The sequence below is a fragment of the Castor canadensis genome, chromosome 6 (assembly GCF_047511655.1).
Source record: "Castor canadensis chromosome 6, mCasCan1.hap1v2, whole genome shotgun sequence".
NCBI classification, from domain to species: Eukaryota; Metazoa; Chordata; class Mammalia; order Rodentia; family Castoridae; genus Castor; species Castor canadensis.
The window spans coordinates 42,150,378-42,169,925 of NC_133391.1; the positions used below are offsets into that span (position 1 = coordinate 42,150,378).

The window sequence follows — 19,548 nt, forward strand, 5'->3', positions numbered from 1 at the left end:
CAATGTGCATTGTGCTTATTTGGGAATATTTGAATCAGGTCTTAACACCCATAACGGGTCAGAAATACAGATTTTGATAGTAAAGTGACATTAGTTGTAAATATTTGTGAGGAAAATCTTTGGCTTTTTAGAGTTAGACTGGGTGATTATAAAAGAGGAAGGGTCTATAAAATATTTCTTTTTTGGCCAGGCATAATTCTAGCTACTCTGGAGGCTAAGATCAATAGGGTTTCAGTTGGAAGCCAGCCCAGGCAAAAAGTTAGCGAGATCCCATCTTAACCAATAAAAGTGTAGTGGCGTGTGCTTGTTATCCCAGCTACTTGGGAAGCACAAATGGGGCAGTCATGGTCCAGGCATAAAGCAATACTCTATTGCAAAAATAACCAATGCAGAAAGGGCTGAGGGCATGGTTCAAGTGGTAGAGTGTCTGCTGAGCAAGCCTGAGGGCCTGAGTTCAAACCTCAGTGCCACAAAACAAATAAACACAAAAACAAATAGATAAAACTCACCTTCTGTCTTAGAAATTTATTTCCTAGGTCTTTAAAAACTGTATTAGATGTTTTCATTTAATAGTATACTAGTGGACTAAAAGATACATGTTGTATAAACTCAGAAATTATGTTAAACTAGTGGAAAAAAAAGGGAATAAGAAATAGTCTCAAGAATGATCAGAACTACTTTATTCTCAGTGTGCTGTGCTCAAGGTAGGGTTTCCATTCCATGAATGGGACACTTACTTCTGATCTGTGCTCACCAAGGAACCTCAGCAACAGGTAGCTGGGGGAAAGTGAGAAGTGCCGATATCCTGCTCTGGGGAAGAGACACCCTCTCACCTGGATCATTCTGGAGCGGAGCCTCAGCTTCTCTGAGCTAGGAATGATTTGGAGGAAGAAAGGTGGCCTCACACTGTGGACCTTGCCTCAGCCCCTCTAATGCTGGGACTCAGGCATCTGCCACCATGCCTGGCTTCTTATTAAGTTTTCATAGGTATTCTTGAGGAGCTGATTCTTTATTTACTCCTTGTCCTTAGGGCCATTTCCAGAGGTTGGTTTGTTTGTTTATTTATTTATTTTTTATTAAGGTTTTATAGTTTTCATGGTTTCTCTGTGGAACAGGCTGGAAGTGAAATCTGTTGTTACTGTTTTTTTTTTTTTTTTTTGATGATGATATCTCATTGTAGTTTTAATCAGCATTTCTGTGATGGCTAATAATTTTTGGGCATCTTTTGCTGTGATTATTTGCCAAAATTATTTGTTGAAATGTTTGCTCATGTCCTTTTCTGTTTTTTGTCTGGATTATGTTTTTGTGCTGTTCAAAGTTTAGAGTTTTAAAGATATAGTTTAGATATGTGATGGGCAAATATTTCTTTTTTCTTAACTTTTCCACTTTTAACAGGGCTGATCTTAGAAGACTTAGTGTTGATGTAGTCTAGTCAAGATTCAACTCTTTGCGGTGCTCTAGCTTATTAAGATTTTTCTCTTTTTTTTTTTTGCTTTTTAAAAATTTTATAGTTTTGTGTTTTACATTTAAATCTCTGATCTGTTTTCCATATGAAGGGTGAGGTTTAGGATAAGAATTTTTTTTTTTGGTCTATGAATGTTCAGTAACTCCAGGCACCATTTGTTGGAAATGCTGTCTTTCCTTCATTGAATTGCTTTTGCATGTTTATAAAATAAGCAGTTAGGTTCTTCATTCCATCATTCCATGTTCCTGTTCCTCTACCAGTTCTGCTGTCGTGTAGAGTGGCCTTCATCAGGTAAAGGGATTCTTCCCACTTTATTCTTTAATGATTGTTTTAGTTGTTCTAGAACCTATGCCTTCCATAAAAAAAAAAATTAGAGTATCTGCAAAAAATTGTTGTGAGGATCCCTATTTCTTTTGGCAGCACTGGAATTTGAACTCAGGGCATCATACTTGTTAGTCAGGCTCTATCACTTGAACTACTCCCAGACCTATTATGAGGATTTTTTTTTTTTTTTGGTATCAGGGCTTGAACTCAGGGCCTTCACCTTGAGCCACTCCACCAGTTTTTCGAGATAGGAGCTCTTGGAATTATTTTCTCAGGCTGGCTTCTAACCATGATCCTCCTGATCTCTGCCTCCTGAGTCGCTAGGATTATAGGCTTGAAACACTGGCACTCAGCTGTTGTGAGGGTCTTGATGAGGAATTGTATTAAATCTGTGGAACAATCTGAGAATTTACATCTTTACTATCCCTGAATGTAACGTACATGCTGTTTGTTTAGATTTTTAATTCCTTTCATCAGCATTTTGTAATGTCAAAATACAGATCTTGTATACTTAAAATACTTTGTTTTCCTTGGAGCAGTTGTAAATGATATTGTCTTAAAACTTCACTTTCAACATGCTTTTTATTAATATGTAGGTATGTGGAGGATTTTTTTTGACAGCACTGGGATTTGAACTCAGGGCCTTCACATTTGCTAGGCAGGTGCTCTTTACCGTTTGAGCCACAACACCAGCCACGTGGTGAATATTTGAATATTTATTTTCTATTCCTCTGTCCTTACCTGCTCCACTTAATTTTTTCTAGGAATCTTTTATAGATCCTCAGCATTTCAAGATTTGTTTGAGATGTTTCCACCCCACCTATTGCTCATGTATGTATTTTATGCCCAATAACAGTGATGGATTTTCTTATTTATGATGGTTTGTTCAGCTGATTGTCCTGGGTTTTATTGATAGAGTCATAATTGGCAAATAGTTGTAGTTTTCCTTTCTCTTTCCAATTTTTTATATCCCTTATTTTCCCTCATTTAATTGTCTAAAATCTGTAGGACAGAGTTTAATACCTAGATTTGTTTGCTTTAGGTTTCAAGATACTGTATTCTAATAAGAATTTATTTTCTTTAGTAGTTAGAAAAATAAGATAAAATAATATAGAATTGGGGTATTCTTTTTATTAAGTCATTGGGAACCTGAAGGTTGACATAAATGCTTTTTCTTTAACAATTCTGTTCTTGAAACTCTAACACATTGATAGGTCTTTCTGCTTTAGTTTATATAAGATAGTGAATATAATCTGTACTTCTCTGATTGAAGATTTATGGAGCTTTATTTTTTTCATTCTTACTTTATTGTACTTGTAAATTTAGAAAACATTGTTGGAGGAATGTATATTGATCTCCGGACTTTCCTGGAAATTGAAGTTCTTAGCTTTATTTTTAGGTGGATTATTTAAATTTCATTGGGAAAACTTCTCTTTTCTTCCCTCTCTTCCTTTCTCCTCCCTCCCTCCCTCCCTCCTTTCCCTTCTTTGGTGGAGTTTCACCATATAGCCCAGCCTGGCCTCACACTTGAGATCCTTCTGCTTCAGCCTCCTGAGTGTTGGGATTATAGGTGTGTGTGCCACTGTCCTTGACCAGGAAAGCTTATTTCTTGTCATTTGCTTTCTTTTTTGGAATTGAGAACTACAAAATGATTCTAGCCAAGAGGCATGATTTATATTCTCATAAATGACCAATATTGTTCCATATAGTTTTTGCTATGAGAAGTTTGTGGTTTTATTTCAAGGATACTTTTAAGGGGCTTTATTTTGTTATAGTTTAAGAATAACAGTCTTGATTTTGCAGCTCACTGAGGTCTAAACCAACTGACTTTAGGGTTCAGGTTCTTATCTCATATATTACCCCCACCCCACCATCTTAATTTGCTTGGGCAGTGGAAATTACATGAACTTCATGAAGCTCAAGAAAGATTTGGGTGTACCCTAATGACCTTGAGTAAATAATTTCTGATTCTTAGTTTCCACATCTGTAATATTGCAGAGGGCTATATTTAGGGATTATTCAAGATACCATGTATAAATCCTCTGGTTCAGAATTTATCCCTGTTGAGCCTCTTCCCTTAAACAGAATCAAAATGGTGGGTATGAAATAACCTTATAAACTATTATATAAGTATAATTTATGTATGCAATTATAAATATAAACCATTAGCATTGCTTCCTCTTCAGAAATGTTCACTAATAGCGTAGTTTGCTCAAGCGGTTTATGATTGGTATATGCCCAGGGTTTGGTGATCCTTAGAGATTTGTGTTCTTGCTCCATAAACTTGGAAAACCTTTAAAGAAGTCCTTCAGCAAACTCAGGTAATTAAACCTGGCAGCTAGCTAAGGCTTAGTCTAGTTGTAAATCTTTGGTTAATTATCTATCTGTCTGTCTGTTGCAACACTAAGTACACGCTTATCTTCTCTTTATGGAATCTAGGCTCTCCCAATTTGCTTTATATTACCTTTTCCCCAATAAGAACTTTGAGTCTTATGGGATTTAAGAGCATAGCATGTTTCCTGATCTCCTCCTGTTTTGTTATTTCTGGTTGGATTGGCTGTGATAATCTCCTTCTTTGGGTATTCAACTATTGTCTACAGTAAACTTGTATGCTATGAATTAAGAGATAGGTTGCCAGGAACTTGAAGGTCTTGAACTTCTAGGAAACTAAATTGCTGCAGTCCAGTTTAGAGAGATTTGAAATATCATCTGTCAGATACTCATTAAACATTTATGTGCAGAGTACTTTCTGGGAATTCAGATGGATATAATAAGTGTGCTCTGGTCCTAAGTTTCTGGCTTTCCAAGGCAGTCTAATTAGAGTTCAAAATGACTAAAAATGTTGAAATGTCAGACATTAAGCATTTTGCACACAAAACATACCAATACTGTGCACTATATAAATTCAGAGGTTTTGTCCTATTTTTTTTTTTTTAAACAAAGTGTGGCAAACTTTGATTTCCTCACCTGTGAAATAGAAATAAAAATGCCCTGTAGGGTCATTGTGATGTTTGGTTTTTAAAAACCCAGCTATAATATGTGAGCTTACATATATTCTTTTATAGTTAGATATATTTCTAATTGAAAAAATATTATATATGCTAAAAAAAATGTAAGCAGAACAGAGTAAAAAGTAAATCCTTTCACTCTAGACCTTGGATTCTTTCCTGTATATGTACTTCTATGCTAGGAGTGTGGCTTTGAATATTTTTTAGTAATTATTTTAACATGCATATATGCTTATATATAATTACATAATTTTGTAACTAACATGTAAGTGAGAACATATACATGTTGCCTTGTATCCTCCTATTTTTCATTTATAAATAGATTTTGGTAATCTTACCAGCACATAAAGGTTTTTTCATACATAATTCTTATATTATGCTTAGTGATGACTAAATTTTTTATTGTATGAATGTATAGTAATACAACTGATACCATCCTAGCACTTACATAATGAGTCTATTTAAAAATATTTATTCACAACTTTCTTCTCCTTAGGGTCAACTCACTATCCTGAGTATCCAGTTTCCCAAGAAGAAGGGACAGAAAGACCACTTTGTAAGAAAGGCTTGGGTATCCCATGAACAAGCCAGCAGAAAACCGACTGGGGTGCACCAGGACTCCAGAGCCAGATATAAGGCTCAGAAAAGGGCACCAACTTGATGGTACAAGGGGAGGTGGTAATGACAACCACCAAGGAGACTCGGAGCCCGGTTTAGAGGCATCGATTTCTTCTTTCCATCCTAAAAAAGTAAGTGAAAGTTGGCAGGATAGCAAACAAAGCCAGAATTTAGGGGATAATATTAACAAAAAGGCTGTCTGTCTGTCTATCTATCTATCTATCATCACCATTGCTGGAGAGAAGATAGGGATGTTGATTTGTATTTTCTATTCAGAATAACTTTTTTTTTTTGGATGGTGCTAGAGATGAAACCTAGGCAGTTACTTGCTAGGCACATGCTGTACCACTGAGCTGTATGCCCCAGAATAACTTGAGGTCTCTTGTTAGCTCAGATATTATTTGCTTTATACCTTTCAGCTGGCACTTAAATCATATTTAATCTGTTTTATTTTGTTTAAGGGAGAATTTTTTTTCTTTTGGCAGTATTGAGGGTTGAACTCGGGTCTTTCTGCTTGCTAAGCAGGCATTCTACCACTTGAGCCACATCACTGGCTGCCTCCTTCCTTCTTCCCTCCTTCCCTCCCTCTTGCTGGGCAGGCACTATACCACCAGCCCCTTTTTGGCTTGTTATTTTTTGTTTAGGGACTTGTGCTTTTTGCTCTGGGGCCAGTCTCAGATTATGATCTTCCTATCTCTGCCTCCCATGGTAGCTGGGATTATAGGTGTGTTCCCCCACACGGGTTTGTTTGTTGCTCTAAAGTCCAGGGGCTTTCTCTTTATCCCCCTCTAGTTCCCCTCCCCTTCTCCATTTTGAGGCGTGTGGTCTCTGGATTGTTCCCCTCACCACCACCACTTTAGGGGGGCAATGGGGGGGTAAGTCCCCTGTTGCTTGATTTCACGTGTGACCATGAGCATGGAAGAGGTTTGGGAGGAGTTACACCTGTGTCCTGCGCCAGGACACATGGGATAGTTTTCAGTGTGGCTTGCCACCCCCAGGGCCAGGCCTCCATGTGTGGCTTGGTGCTCTACAGCTGCTTCTCCTTTGGTTTCCACCATTCAGCTGAATTATGATGGAACTACTTCTTCAGAAACTGTTGATTTCTAAGATAGCTTGGGGCAGTAGAATTCTGAGAACTGAAGGTAGAGTTCAGTCTTTCATTTTACTTCTCAGAGGAAAGAACAGACTTTACTTAATCAGGCAGTTGTACCTTAAGAGCAAAGATGTAAATATTTGTGAGCAGTGTCAGAAAATCATTGTTCTGGACATTTTTGCTCTGTGGTTTTGAGCTTTTGCATCATGCTGTATGCATTCTGATGTGACACTAGTTCAGAGTTTCTCTAACTGTAGGTTATATCCATTAGTGGATGGTAACTTGAGTTAGGTAAAATGCAGTGTTAAAAACATTGATCTGGGCTAGGGAGTGGCTCAGTGGTAGAGTGCCTGCTCAGCAAGCTCAAGGCCCTGAGTTCAAACCTCAGCAAAGGAGAATGAAAATATGAGGGTTCATGTATGTAGTAAGTAATACTCATTTAAGCTGTATTAAACTACATTACATTTGATAAAATTTTTTAGTTTTTATATAGATCTGTGTATGTATATATATAAATAATATATGAAAGACTCTTCTTCTGGTGAGTTGTAGTTAAAAACTTTCTGAAACCCTCTACTCAAAACAACAGCTTCTCCATACCAAGACAGATGCTTGTTGGAAACTGTTGCTGGATTGGACTCAGCTTGTCCAGTCTGTTTCAGGTATTCTGTAAGAATGTCACCTACTTTCAAGTGATTCTGTTTATTGTGGGAAGAAATTTAAGATTATTTCTTCTTTATTCTTGATAATGCTTTCTGAGGCCAACCATATACTTTTGGGAGTGTGCATTGTACACATGTGTACCCACAGGTGACTAGTTCATGGGGCTTTGGGTAAAGGCTTAGAATAAGTACAGTGTCATAGGCCCTGTAAGTCAGCATTGTTGGTGTTAGTGTTTTTGTCTCGTGGTGTACTAGGCGTGCATTGTTCCACTGAGTCACACTCACAGCCTAGCCTTATGGTTTAAGAAGAAGTTTCACAGAATTTGGGGACAAGAATTTCCTTCTACTATTTAGACTTTACTTTCTTTTGTTTTTTTGCTTTGTCTTGTGGCATTGAGCCCAGAACCCTGCACATGGTAGGTGAGTATTGTACCATTGAGCTATGTATGTCCTCAGTCCTTGAGACTTTATTTTCTTGTTGCTGTTTTTATTTTTTTTTGTGGTACTGGGGCTTGATACACCTTGAGCCACTCCACCAGCCCTATTTTTGTGAAGGACTTTTCGAGATAGGATCTTGTGAACTATTTGGCTTTGAAATGCAATCTTCCTGATCTCGTTTCCTGAGTAGCTAGGATTATAGATGTGGGCTACTGGCGCCTGGCTTTTTTTTGTTGTTGTTGTTACTGTTTTTATGGCATTGTGTACTAAGAGTTTAAACTTCCCTAACCAGGCTGAGCAAACTGAGTTTCTCATAGTTGTTCTAAGGCTTAAGCAATTGGTAATGCACTTGCTTTTCAACTAATGAGAACTGTTACTAGGTTTAGATGAGTGTCTTAGAGTTTTTATTGTGGTTTTTAAAAAAGCATATAACATGAAATCTATATTTTAAGTATCCAGTATAGTATTGTTACCTGTACATACAGTTGTTGTACAGCATACTTCTAGAACCTTTTCGTCTTACATGAGAGAAATTCTAACCAATTGAACAGCAACTCCCCATTTTCCCCTACCTCCACAACTGTGAATTTGACTATTTTAAGTGCTTCATATAAGTGGAGTAATTCAGCATTTCACTCTGTCACTGGCTCATTTCACTTAGCACAGTGTCCTCAGAGGTCATCCAAGTAGTATATGCCAAGGGTTTCCTTCTTTTTTAAGACTGAATAACTGAATGATACTCATTGTATGTGCTATGTGTATAATACCATCTTTTCTTTATCTAGTCATCCATTGATAGACATTTAAGTTGTTACCATCTCTTGGCTGTTGTGAGTAATGCTGTAATGAGCTTAGGGAGTGGAGACGTTTCTTTAAGATCCTGTTTTAATATTTTGGATAAATACACAGAAATAAGACTGCTGGCCCACATGGTAGTTGTATTTTGAAGGTTTTTAAAAAACAGCTGTACTGATTTCTTTAGTATTTTTGCACCATATTGTCTTGCATAGCAGTAACACCATTTTATATTCCCACCAACATGCTGAAGTCCCCGTTCTTCCACATCCTGGCCAACACTCTCTCTTCCCTTCCCCTCCCTCTCTTCCTTCCTCCTTTTCTCCCTCCTTCCTTCCCTTCCTTTCTCTTTCTGTGTCTCTTCCCTCCCTCCCTCCCTTGCTCTCCCTCCCCCAATAATAGCCATCTTAACAGATGTGAGGTGTGATATCTTGTAATGGTTTGGATTTCTTTGATGACTACTGATACTGAACATCTTTTCATGTACATGTTAGTCATTTGTATGTCTTCTTTGGAGAAATGAAGTTCTCTGCTCATTTTTAAATCGTGTTATTTGACTTTGCAGTTGAGTTATAAGCATTTCTCATAGTTTAGATACTAATCTTTTATGAGATAGGTGGTTGGCAATTGTTTCTCCCATCCCACAGACTGTCTCTCCACCCAGTTGATTGCTGTCTTTGTTGTGCAGAAGCTTTTAGTTGTATGGAGCCTCACAGGTCCAGTTTTACTTTTGTTGCCTGTGCTTTCAGTGTCATATCACTGCCAAGACCAGTGTTATGAAGCTTTTCTATGTTTTATTCTGGGACTTTCATAGTTTAAAGTCTTACACTTAAATCTTTAATCCATTTTGAGTTGATTTTTATGTATGTGTATAAGATGAGAGTTTAATTGAATTATTTGTGTGTGATTATCCAGTTTTCTCAACATTGTTTATTGGGAAACATCACTGTCCATTCCCCATTGTGCAGTCTTGGCACCTTTGTTACAGATTATGTGGCTGTATGTGTAGGTTTCTTTCTAGCCTCCCTATTCTGGTTCCTTTGACATGTATGTCTTTATGTCAGTACCATACTGTTCTGATTACTTCAGCTTTATATGTTTTAAAGTCAGGGTGTGTGAGACTTTCCAGCTTTGATTATTGTGGCTATTTGAGGTCCTTTGTGGTTCCATATGAATTTTAGGAATTTTTCTATAACTGGGATTATCTTAAAGGAAGAAGAAGGTAGGCCAAGATGCTGAGCACAGGGTTGGAAGACCTGTGTTCTAACCTGAGGAGTAGCAAATTGTTTAATTTCTCTGGATTTCTTTTTGTCACATGTAATATGAGGACAATCAATGATCTGTGTGTTCTTTTCTAGTTATGATAGTATTATATAATTTTATCAATTTCTTAATACTGAGAAAGGCTCTAAAGGATTTTCAGAAAGTACACTTTGAACTATTCTGAAATATACTTACATCTACTTTAAAGAACTGGTGGTGAAGAGAGTAATTCCTCTGGCAGTTTTTAGAGGTGACTATGCAGCTGAATACTTAGGAAAGGCTGATTGAAAATGGGAGAGGGGGAAAGGAGGAATTATATGTAGGGCCTTTCAAAGAACAAGAGTGTATAGAAAAGTCCTGAGTCTAAAATGAACGTAGCTTGTTTGAGGAATGTGGTAAAAGTAGGTAGTTGGAGTGTATTAGTCAGTTTCATGTTATTAAAATGAAATACCAAAGGCACCTAGTTTAAAGATAGGAAAGGTTGATTTTGACTCATGGTTTTGTAGGTTCCAGTCCAAGATTGGGTAGCCTTATTGGTTTGGGCTTCTGGAAAGGTCAGCATATCTTGGCATGTTTGTGTGGTGGAGTAAACTGCTTTCATGAGCCAGGAAGCAGAGAGGGAGGGTAAGGTGGAGTTCCACAATCCCTTTTGCAAGCACTTCCCTAATGACCTGAAGACCTCCCACTAGACCCCACCTCCTAAAGGCCCATGGTACTTTCCCACAGTGTGTTTTAAAAATACCCACCTTAGTGGATTTATCAAGAAAGTAGTTGGGTATGAGTTGGCATTCCAGAAAGTTAGAATTCTAAAGAGAAGTCTTGGTTGGAGATAACCATTTAGGACATAAATGATATTTAAGATTATCGAAATGTTTAAGGTTGCTTGAAAAGGGGAGAGTGAAGAGAGGGAAAAGAGAAGGGCCCTAGAATTGAGCCTGAAGAAAGCTAGCAATCAAGGAGTATTTTAAGGAGAGGAAGCTGAGACAGAGAAACAAGTGAGAGGAGGAAAAAGAGGAAAGTGTAATGTCATAAAACCCAGAGTGTTTACAGAAGGGGAGGAGGGAGCAATGAATTGGTTGTATTAGTGTAATAAGGACAAATAAGGATAGAAAAATGAACATTGCCTGGCAGCTGTATTCACTGGTGAATAAGAGGTGAAACAGACGGTAGATATTGGGATGGACTTTCAACTTACTGTTAAATGAGTATACTGCCTATATGGTGATGTCAGATAGGTATTGATGGAAGTATTGATGTTTTAAAGGTAGCTCTAGACTACAGAAGGAATAGTTGTTAAGATTTTATTTTTTAAAGTGAAGGATATTAATATTCTAGATTTGTAGAGAATTTTTCCTGGATTCCATGAACTTGTATTTGGAATCCATACTGTGCTTCTTTCATGGTATTTTAAATATCACAGTGTGAGTTATGAATTGTAAAGTAACTTTCTTCAGTGCAAATACTAATGATAGTCATTGTTTTGTTTTGCAGTGTTCATAATTGTACATTAATGTTAAATGACAGGCATCAGATGCATTGTATTTATATATTCATTATAATTTACAAATTCATGTACACTGAAATTTGGAGCTATATAACTATTTTAATGTGCCTGTATCAGAGAAACTAACTTATTCCTGTGTTGGTCAGATGTGACTGCTCCAGGTTGCCAATCTGCTGGTCTTATCATTTTTTGGGACATGACAGATTGCAAAAGTCCCAGGGACCAAGGCAAATCACACTTTCACACTTAAAGTCTCTGTTCATATATGCTGTATGTTACATCAAAGCTTTGTGTTATCAGGTTCAAAGACAGGAGGGAGGGATTATATTTCTCTGAGGGGAAAGACTGAATAATTGAGAACTATACTATAAAATGTCACAATCTCTAAAGGAGAAAAAAGTTTTCCATCCCACGATCTTTACATAGATTATTGTACTTCATGGAATTAATTCTCAGTGCTGAGGCTTGAGGCTAGAGAATTTTTATTACTTAAACTACAAAATCCTTTACTGAAAGTTCTGTTTATCAAGCTGCTGTTAGTTTACAAGGCTTTTTAGTCCCTCAGTTTCTCTGAAAGAGTATTGACACTGTACGTTGTACCTTCTGTAGACATTTACAAGATAAAATGAGGGTTTGAATGAAAGTTCTTTTTAGTTTCACAGTTAGACTTCATATTTACTTTTCTGTTCTCAAGTTTACTTTTCCTTCTCTTTCCCTAAGGAACTGGAGGGAAGAGTGAAGTTAGGTGGGTCAGGGAATGGATCATGTAACAGTATAAAGGGAGTATAGATTTAATTTTATTCATTGAAAAATGGGCTGCTTTTGGGGTATTTAAACATGAGGGAGACATTTGTGTTTTCAGAAAGATCACCTTGGTTGTGGAGAGTGGATTGTGTGAAGACAGGTGAGAGATGATATCATTTGAGAGAGGATGTTGCAGCACAGAAATGGAGAGAGGTGGATAGGGTCTGGGTGTATGTTGGAGGTAAAACCAACAGGACTTACTGACAGATTCGACATGGAGGGTGAAAAAATAGCAGAATTTGGGATAATTGCTTGGAGTTTTAACCTGGGCTAAAAGTGACATTGGTAAGGTAAGAGGGTGGAAATGAAGAGTTTTGTTTTGGAAATGTGAGATTTGAGATTCTTTCTGGACATCTGAGAAAGAGATACTGAGTAGGCAGTAACTATATCACTAGAAGATTTTAATGTACTTACACACTGTTAACTATATTTAAAACTGACTCGTGTTTATGGAATCTAAGGAATTTTACGGTTTGAAGGAATTCCAGGTTAGCCAATTTTGATTAAAAATGGCAGTAAAGTTCTGTTTATGATATCATTACATATTAATTATAAAATAGTGAACTAGATTTATAATAGTTCATAATTTGCCCACCCAACCTCCATTGTGTCAGATTCATGTTAATTGAGATCTGTTGCCCCCCTTCCTCAGTTGATTTTCTGTTGTTATCCTATGTATTTTTGTTTACTATCTGAATTGGATAGAGTAGTTTTTTTTTTTTTTTTTTTAAAGTTCTGGGGTTTGAGGTCAGGGTCTTGGTTTGCTAAGCAGGCAATCTACTATCACTTGAGCCATTCCCCCAACCCTTTTTTTGCTGTAGTTATTTTTCAGATAGGTCTTGTATTTTTGCATGGGCCCAGCCTTAGACCTTGATCTTCCTATCTGGAGAATACTGCCACACCTGGCTTGTTGGTTGAGATGGGGTCTTTTTAACTCTCTCCTCCCTACCCCCATCCCTCTGGCCTCAAACCGCAATCCTCTTGATCTCCACCTCCTGAGTAGTTGGGATCCATAGGTCCGCACATTTAGTCTCTTCCCATCAATTTTAGCAGATTTTCTCTGAGGAGTCATGGGGTGGGTGGATCTGATCATGGAATGCTAGGACTGAAAAGGTCTCTGAAACCATCCGTTTGCCTTCCTCAATTTACCAGGGAGGAAATTAGGTGTTTTTGTTCTGGATAAAATTTTGTGTGTTGTTTTCTTTGGAGTGGAAGTTCTTTGGTAAAAAAGAGAAGATGGTTTAAGGAGACTGATTCATTTGTACTACCTACTTGGGAGATGGTTTCAAAAGAAAATTAATTATTGGATAATTTAAGCAGTAAAAACAGTTTTTCTCTTTCTGGTCCACCCTGGACCATTTCTCCCCTTTTGTATACTGACTGTAAAGAAGTTTTCTTCTTAATTCATATACAGTACTGTCCCTTGCTTGCCAGTTTAGTATAGTGACTAGTTTATAGTAAACATGGTTAGTGTATAGTAAATATGGGAGCTAAAAAGAAGAGAGGGAGTTACGAAAATGATGTAATTTTGAGACAGATTAAAGGCAAACTAGTATTTAATATCTTCAAGTGATTTGAAGAGTTTCATGTACTGTTTTTTTTCTTTGAATTAGGGTCTTGCTGTGCTTGCTTGGAACTTGTGATCCTTCTGCCCCACCTCCTGAGTTGCTGGAGTTACATGCCTGTTCTAATACCAAGCCCATCCATTCTCTCTCTTTTGGAGAAAGAAAGAAAATTGTAGTTTTTCAGTTTTGAAGTTGAAGTATCTGAACTGTTAGCCAAGTAGTATGTGTCTTTCTCAATAATTTGAGTAATGCCTTTAATTTGTATGTTGCACTTTCACAGACATTATCTCATTTGCTTCTCAAAACTGCACTCTGAAATAGGAAAGAGCAAACATGATCACTGTTGGAACTTTTTGAAAGTGGGTAAAAGTGGGATTTAGGAAGGATGGAGTAATCTGCCCACCATCACATGGCTGAGTGGGAGCAAGTGCTGCTTCTGACTGAGCTTTCCGCCAAACAAAGCTGCCTTTAGGAAAATTGGCACCAAATTCACTTAATGTTTCTGAATTCCAAACCCTGCCCCCTGAAGCAATAATCCCAGATGATAGATTCAATAATAGCTGGTCATGGTTTTTTGACAGAATTGTTTAACACTTGTTGTCTGTTAGGCCAAGGTTAATTTTGTCCTGACTTTTTATGGTTGTTCTGTTTATTTATTAAGTGAAACTTAAATATCATAGGGCAGTATTTGACATTTATAAAGATTTTGCATCATTGGCCTGTTTTTTCTCTCTTGTAAAACTTTAAAGTTCTACATCTTAGGCTCTTCAAAAAGTATGATGAGAGGCCTTTAGGCTCTCCAAGTTGTGTGAGATGTGTCCATGCATAAAGATAAAAGCATAATAGGAAAGGCAAACAAGAATGTCTTTTAAAATTTAAAGCAAGATAAGTGAAATTCTGAATATAAAATAAGGGCCATGGAGTAGTTACGTGCATTCCAGAATGATTTATTTTTTTGTCTACTACCAGTTTCCCTCAAATCATTGAGTATATTTAGAGTGCTTATCTGATACGATAATGACTTCTTAACGAAAATAGATCCCAGCTACAAATTAAGCTGTAGGTAGTTGCTGTTTCAGGCTGGGCCTGGGCAAAAACTTGAGACCATATCTGAAAAATAGCTAAAGGTTTGGGGGCAGGGCTCATATAATTAATTATTTTAATTAATTAATTTAAATAAATAAAAGAGAGAAGGAAAGAAAGAAATACAAATGCCAGAATCCATTCCAGACTACTGAACCAGAATCTTTGCATATGGAGAAGTTCATATATTCTTTTATACTTCCTTTCCTTTTTTCTCAAGATAGCTTCTTGCTATGTAGCCCAGGCTGTCCTCTAATCATGATCTTCCTGCCTCTGCCTTCCTGGTGCTGTGATTATAGACGTGCACTGGTACATCCAGCTTATTTATATGTATAATCTTTTAAAAGCTTGTCACGTAACTAGGATGCTCATTACTATCTGAAAACCAGTGCCTAAAAATAATTAATGTTTTAAAAGCTCTCCAGGAGTGTTCCAGTTTCACTTTAAGAAGGCAGACTGAGCTGGGTGTGGTGGTATACACCTGTAACCCTCGCTTTTGGGAGGCTGAGGCAGGATAATCACTAGTTTGAGGCCAGCCTGGGTTACATAGTGACGATTTTATCCAAAGGTCAAGCCTAATCTGTCAGATTACTGTTTTTATATTTCTTTTTCTTACAGTCTTTGTAATTTTTTTTAAGGAAAAGATTGATTTGATGATTTGGTTATTATCTGTCTCAAATCACTTGAGCATCATGTATATCCCCTGCATCTAAATAGCCCAGGAATATTGTATTTGCTTGTATTATATATGTTTGAGAAAAAGAATTGAGTGAATGATTAAACATGAATTTTAGACTTGGCCCTACTAACAACCATCTGTGTGACTTTGGGCAATTCTTCATTTCTAAGGGCCTCATTTGCTTTATGATAAAATGAAGATGTTACCTAGGTGATAAGATATCTAAGATTTTCTCATTCTCAATATCTCTGTGGTCCCTTACACTATAGACTTTTTTGCGTGCATAGTGCATATGTTAAGTAGCTTCATTTAATCATGTCATACTACATACAGATAGCAGAACATCATATTGTACCCCATACATTTATGCAATTATGATTTATCATTCAAAAGTAACATTAATAAAGTTTTTAGATAGTAGAGACAGGATATTCAGGCAGAAACAATACCCCAGGCTTTCCACAAAAGCAATCTGTGTCCATGCAGAGGGATGGAGAAAGAGCATTGCTATGTCTTTAGTTGCTCAGTTTCAAAGAGTTTTCATATTTCTGGCTCCCAGGCAAGCCCAACTTTTCATCATATGCATATTTAGTGTTCTGTCTCCTTCATTATGGCAATACCAGTTAAATTATTACTTGTATTTTTTCTTCAGTGTCTGTCTCCAAGAAGACAGGGACCATATCTAACTCATTTGACATTGTATTTCCAGTTCTTAGCCTGGTGTCTGGCCCAGAGAGTAGATACTCAGTAAATATTTGTTGAATGAAAAGAAGATGCAGCACTCATATGCTCATCACTCTCTAATAAAATATTGTAATAGTGCTAACAAGTTTAGTTGGAAAATTAATCTACTACCAAAACAAACATCATGACATACTGCTCCACAGATAATCAGAAAAGGACCACAGACCTCCCCTCACCCAAGTAAATGAATCATCCCATTTAAGAAATCAGACAAGTATTTTCTTGCCAACTCCATGTCATCAGATTTACTTAATTTGTTGACCACAATGGGTTATTTTTCCAAGTCACTTCTCACTTTTTTATAATATACTTTTGACACTTTTTCACTAAAGATTAAGAGATGAGTGAGGATCATAATTTGATTTTGTTATACATCAGTCTAATTAGGGATCTTTGCTTAAGCATCCCTGATTGATGGTTTTTTGATCATTTTTATCGTGTTTGATTTTAGTAGTGAAGCCATTTCTGTGTACCAGTAGGTAATCTCGAAAGAAACAGCTTGATAAAAGGGAGATGGGTGGAGGGGTTGCAGTAGTTATGCTCAGAGTGACCTGATTGAATACCTGATATCTTCCACAGTATTATTTCTTCACCTTTTTGGGTAGGAGGACCCTTAAAACAAAAAACAATTTGTATACAGAAAAGTATGTATTTATTATAAATGGATAGTTTGATTAAATCTTTATAAACTGGACACAACTGTGTAACCAGTATTCTTCCCCTTTCCATAAGTAATCATTACATTGGCTTCTAATTCCATACATTGATTTTGCTTGTTTTTGAACTTTATATCATTATAATCCTTCAAAATGTATACTTGTGTCTAGCTTCTTTGATTCAGCATCATCTTTTCCATTTTCATCTGTATTTTCTGGGTGTCTCTGTTGATTGTTTGGTTTTATTGCTTTATAGTATTTCTTTGTGTTACTATCCTACATTTTATTTATTTTATTGAGAGGACTCTGTGTTGTTCCAGTTTGGGGCTATAATTAATAGTACTGCTGTGAATATCCTACAGCTTGTCTTTTGGGTAAACATGCATTTCTGATAGCTACATACCCAGGGGTGGAATTTCTGGGTCAGGAAGATAATCCCTTTCTCCCTTTAAATTCAGAAGCATTGAACATGCCCATGTATAATAGTCATATTTTAGTGTTAGTTTGGAAAAAAATACGTGATAGAAATTGACTGAATTTAAATTGTTCATCTTAAGTGAATTTATATTTTGTAAGATTATAGGATCTACCCCATCTACCACTTTGTTAGGAGTATAAGATACTCAGTCTACAGAGAATATTTAATGTCACATAGCCTTCCATAAGTATTGAAGTGATTATCCAAGATAATGTCATTAGGTTGGGAATCAAGGCACTACTTAGAGAGGTGTGACTTCTCTTATTTTCTATTTCTTCATTTTCCACATTTGATCAAGATTTCCATGTTACAAAATGGGACTAGAAATACTCATCTCAGAAGATTGTTGTGGGATTTGACTTGAAAAAGCACTTAATACCGTGACTGTACAATAAATAGTAATTGTTAAACTGTCTTCCTTTGTAATAGTACTCAACCAATATAATGGCAGCAAATACTGGTAGTGATTCCTGAACTTAACCATATATCTTGACCACCCTTGACTTCACCAATCTTTTGACAAAGGTGATTTCTAAATCTATCATCTTAGTACTGGCCTCTTCATTGAACGTTCTACTATTTTCTTTCTTTTCTTATTATTTTTGGTGGTACTGGGGTTTGAACCTCAGGACCTCATATTTACTAGGCTTTTTAGGCAGACACTCTACCATGTGAGCCACTCAGCTAGCCCTGTTTTTTTGTTTTGGTTTTTTTTTGAGATAGGGTCTCATGAACTATTTGCCTGGGCTGGCTTCAAACCTCTGAGACTTCTGATCTCTGCCTCCTGAGTCGCTAGGATTACAGGCGTGAGCCACTGGTGCCAATAGGACTTTTCACTGTTTAAAATGAACTAATTTTATCTGACCCCTTCTCCACCATCTTTTCCTTCTGACTTCCTAAATTGTATCAGCTTGCTTTCCAGTAACCCAAGCATGGTTTGTAGAATGCCAGAATGGAAGGAATCCCAAGAGATATTTCAGTTTAGTAGATTTATGCATGCACTTATTCTTCCTGCAGATGTTTTTGGTTACTTTATCCTGTGATAGATAGCACTTTAGGCATGCAAAAATAAAATACGGCTTTTGCCCTGAAATAGCTTACAGTTTAGTTGGAGAAAAAGACATGAATGGCACACTTGTGGTGAGTGCCAATGTGATTGTGTGCACGGAGTACTGTGAGAGCAACTCCAACTGCAAGTGGGGATCAGGGAAGGCAAAGCTGGCATTTCTGTTAGCTAGGAAAAAGGGCTAGAGGGTATTCTAGGCAAATAGAACAGAAAGTTGAAGACTGAAAAGCAAGAAATGTAATGCCTTTAGGGAATAGTAACAATAACAGCTAGCATTTATTAGTATACACTGGCATGAACACTTTGTGATCCTGAAAAATGTTCAGTGTGATCCGAATGAAGGGTCAAAAGTACAGCAGGGCCAAGATGCCCCACCACTGAGGAATGGATTAAGAAAATGTGGTATCTATACACAATGGAATTTTATGCAGCCATGAAGAAGAACGAAATGTTATCATTTGCTGGTAAAAGGATGGAACTGGAGAACATCATTCTGAGTGAGGTTAGCCTGGCCCAAAAGACCAAAAATCGTATATTCTCCCTCATATGTGGACATTAGATCAAGGGCAAACACAACAATGGGATTGGACTTTGAGCACATGATAAAAGCGAGAGCACACAAGGGAGGGGTGAGGATAGGTAAGACACCTAAAAAACTAGCTAGCATTTGTTGCCCTTAACGCAGAGAAACTAAAGCAGATACCTTGAAAGCAACTGAGGGCAATAGGGAAAGGGGACCAGGAACTAGAGCAAAGGTGAGATCAAAAAGAATTAACCTAGAAGGTAACACCCACGCATAGGAAATCAATGTGAGTCAATGCCCTGTATAGCTATCCTTATCTCAACCAGCAAAACCCCTTGTTCCTTCCTATTATTGCTTATACTCTCTCTACAACAAAATTAGAGATAAGGGCAAAATAGTTTCTGCTGGGTATTGAGGGGTGGGGGGAGAGGGAGGGGGCGGAGTGGGTGGTAAGGGAGGGGGTGGGGGCAGGGGGGAGAAATGACCCAAGCCTTGTATGCACATAAGAATAATTTAAAAAAAAAAAAAAGTACAGCAGGGTGGAGGATATGGTGGTCAGCAAGCCTAGACAGTAGAGTTTAAAATCCAGATTTTTGGACTTCTGGTCCAATTTTCTTTCATCGTCAAAAATTCTTTTTGAGATGTGTAATATTGTGTATTGGTTGAAGTGAGGAGGCAGTGCCTCTAGGCCTCTGACCTTAAGGCCTATGCTCTTTTAGCTATATTTGCAAAAGTTTATAGGCAAGAAATATTTTGTAAGCTCTTAGACGAAAATATAAA

At 37.2% G+C, this 19,548-nt stretch overlaps 1 protein-coding gene across 2 annotated transcripts in view; it reads left to right on the forward strand.

Annotated features, from left to right (window-relative positions):
• Positions 1 to 19,548, forward strand: part of Adipor2 (adiponectin receptor 2) — a 76,800-nt gene that overhangs the window by 29,866 nt on the left and 27,386 nt on the right. For both annotated transcript variants that reach the window (XM_074076377.1, XM_020159168.2), the window contains exon 2: positions 5,294 to 5,546. In XM_074076377.1, the coding sequence (XP_073932478.1) occupies positions 5,376 to 5,546 (171 nt within the window). In that variant the 5' untranslated portion in view covers positions 5,294 to 5,375. The remainder of the gene's footprint in view (positions 1 to 5,293; positions 5,547 to 19,548) is intronic.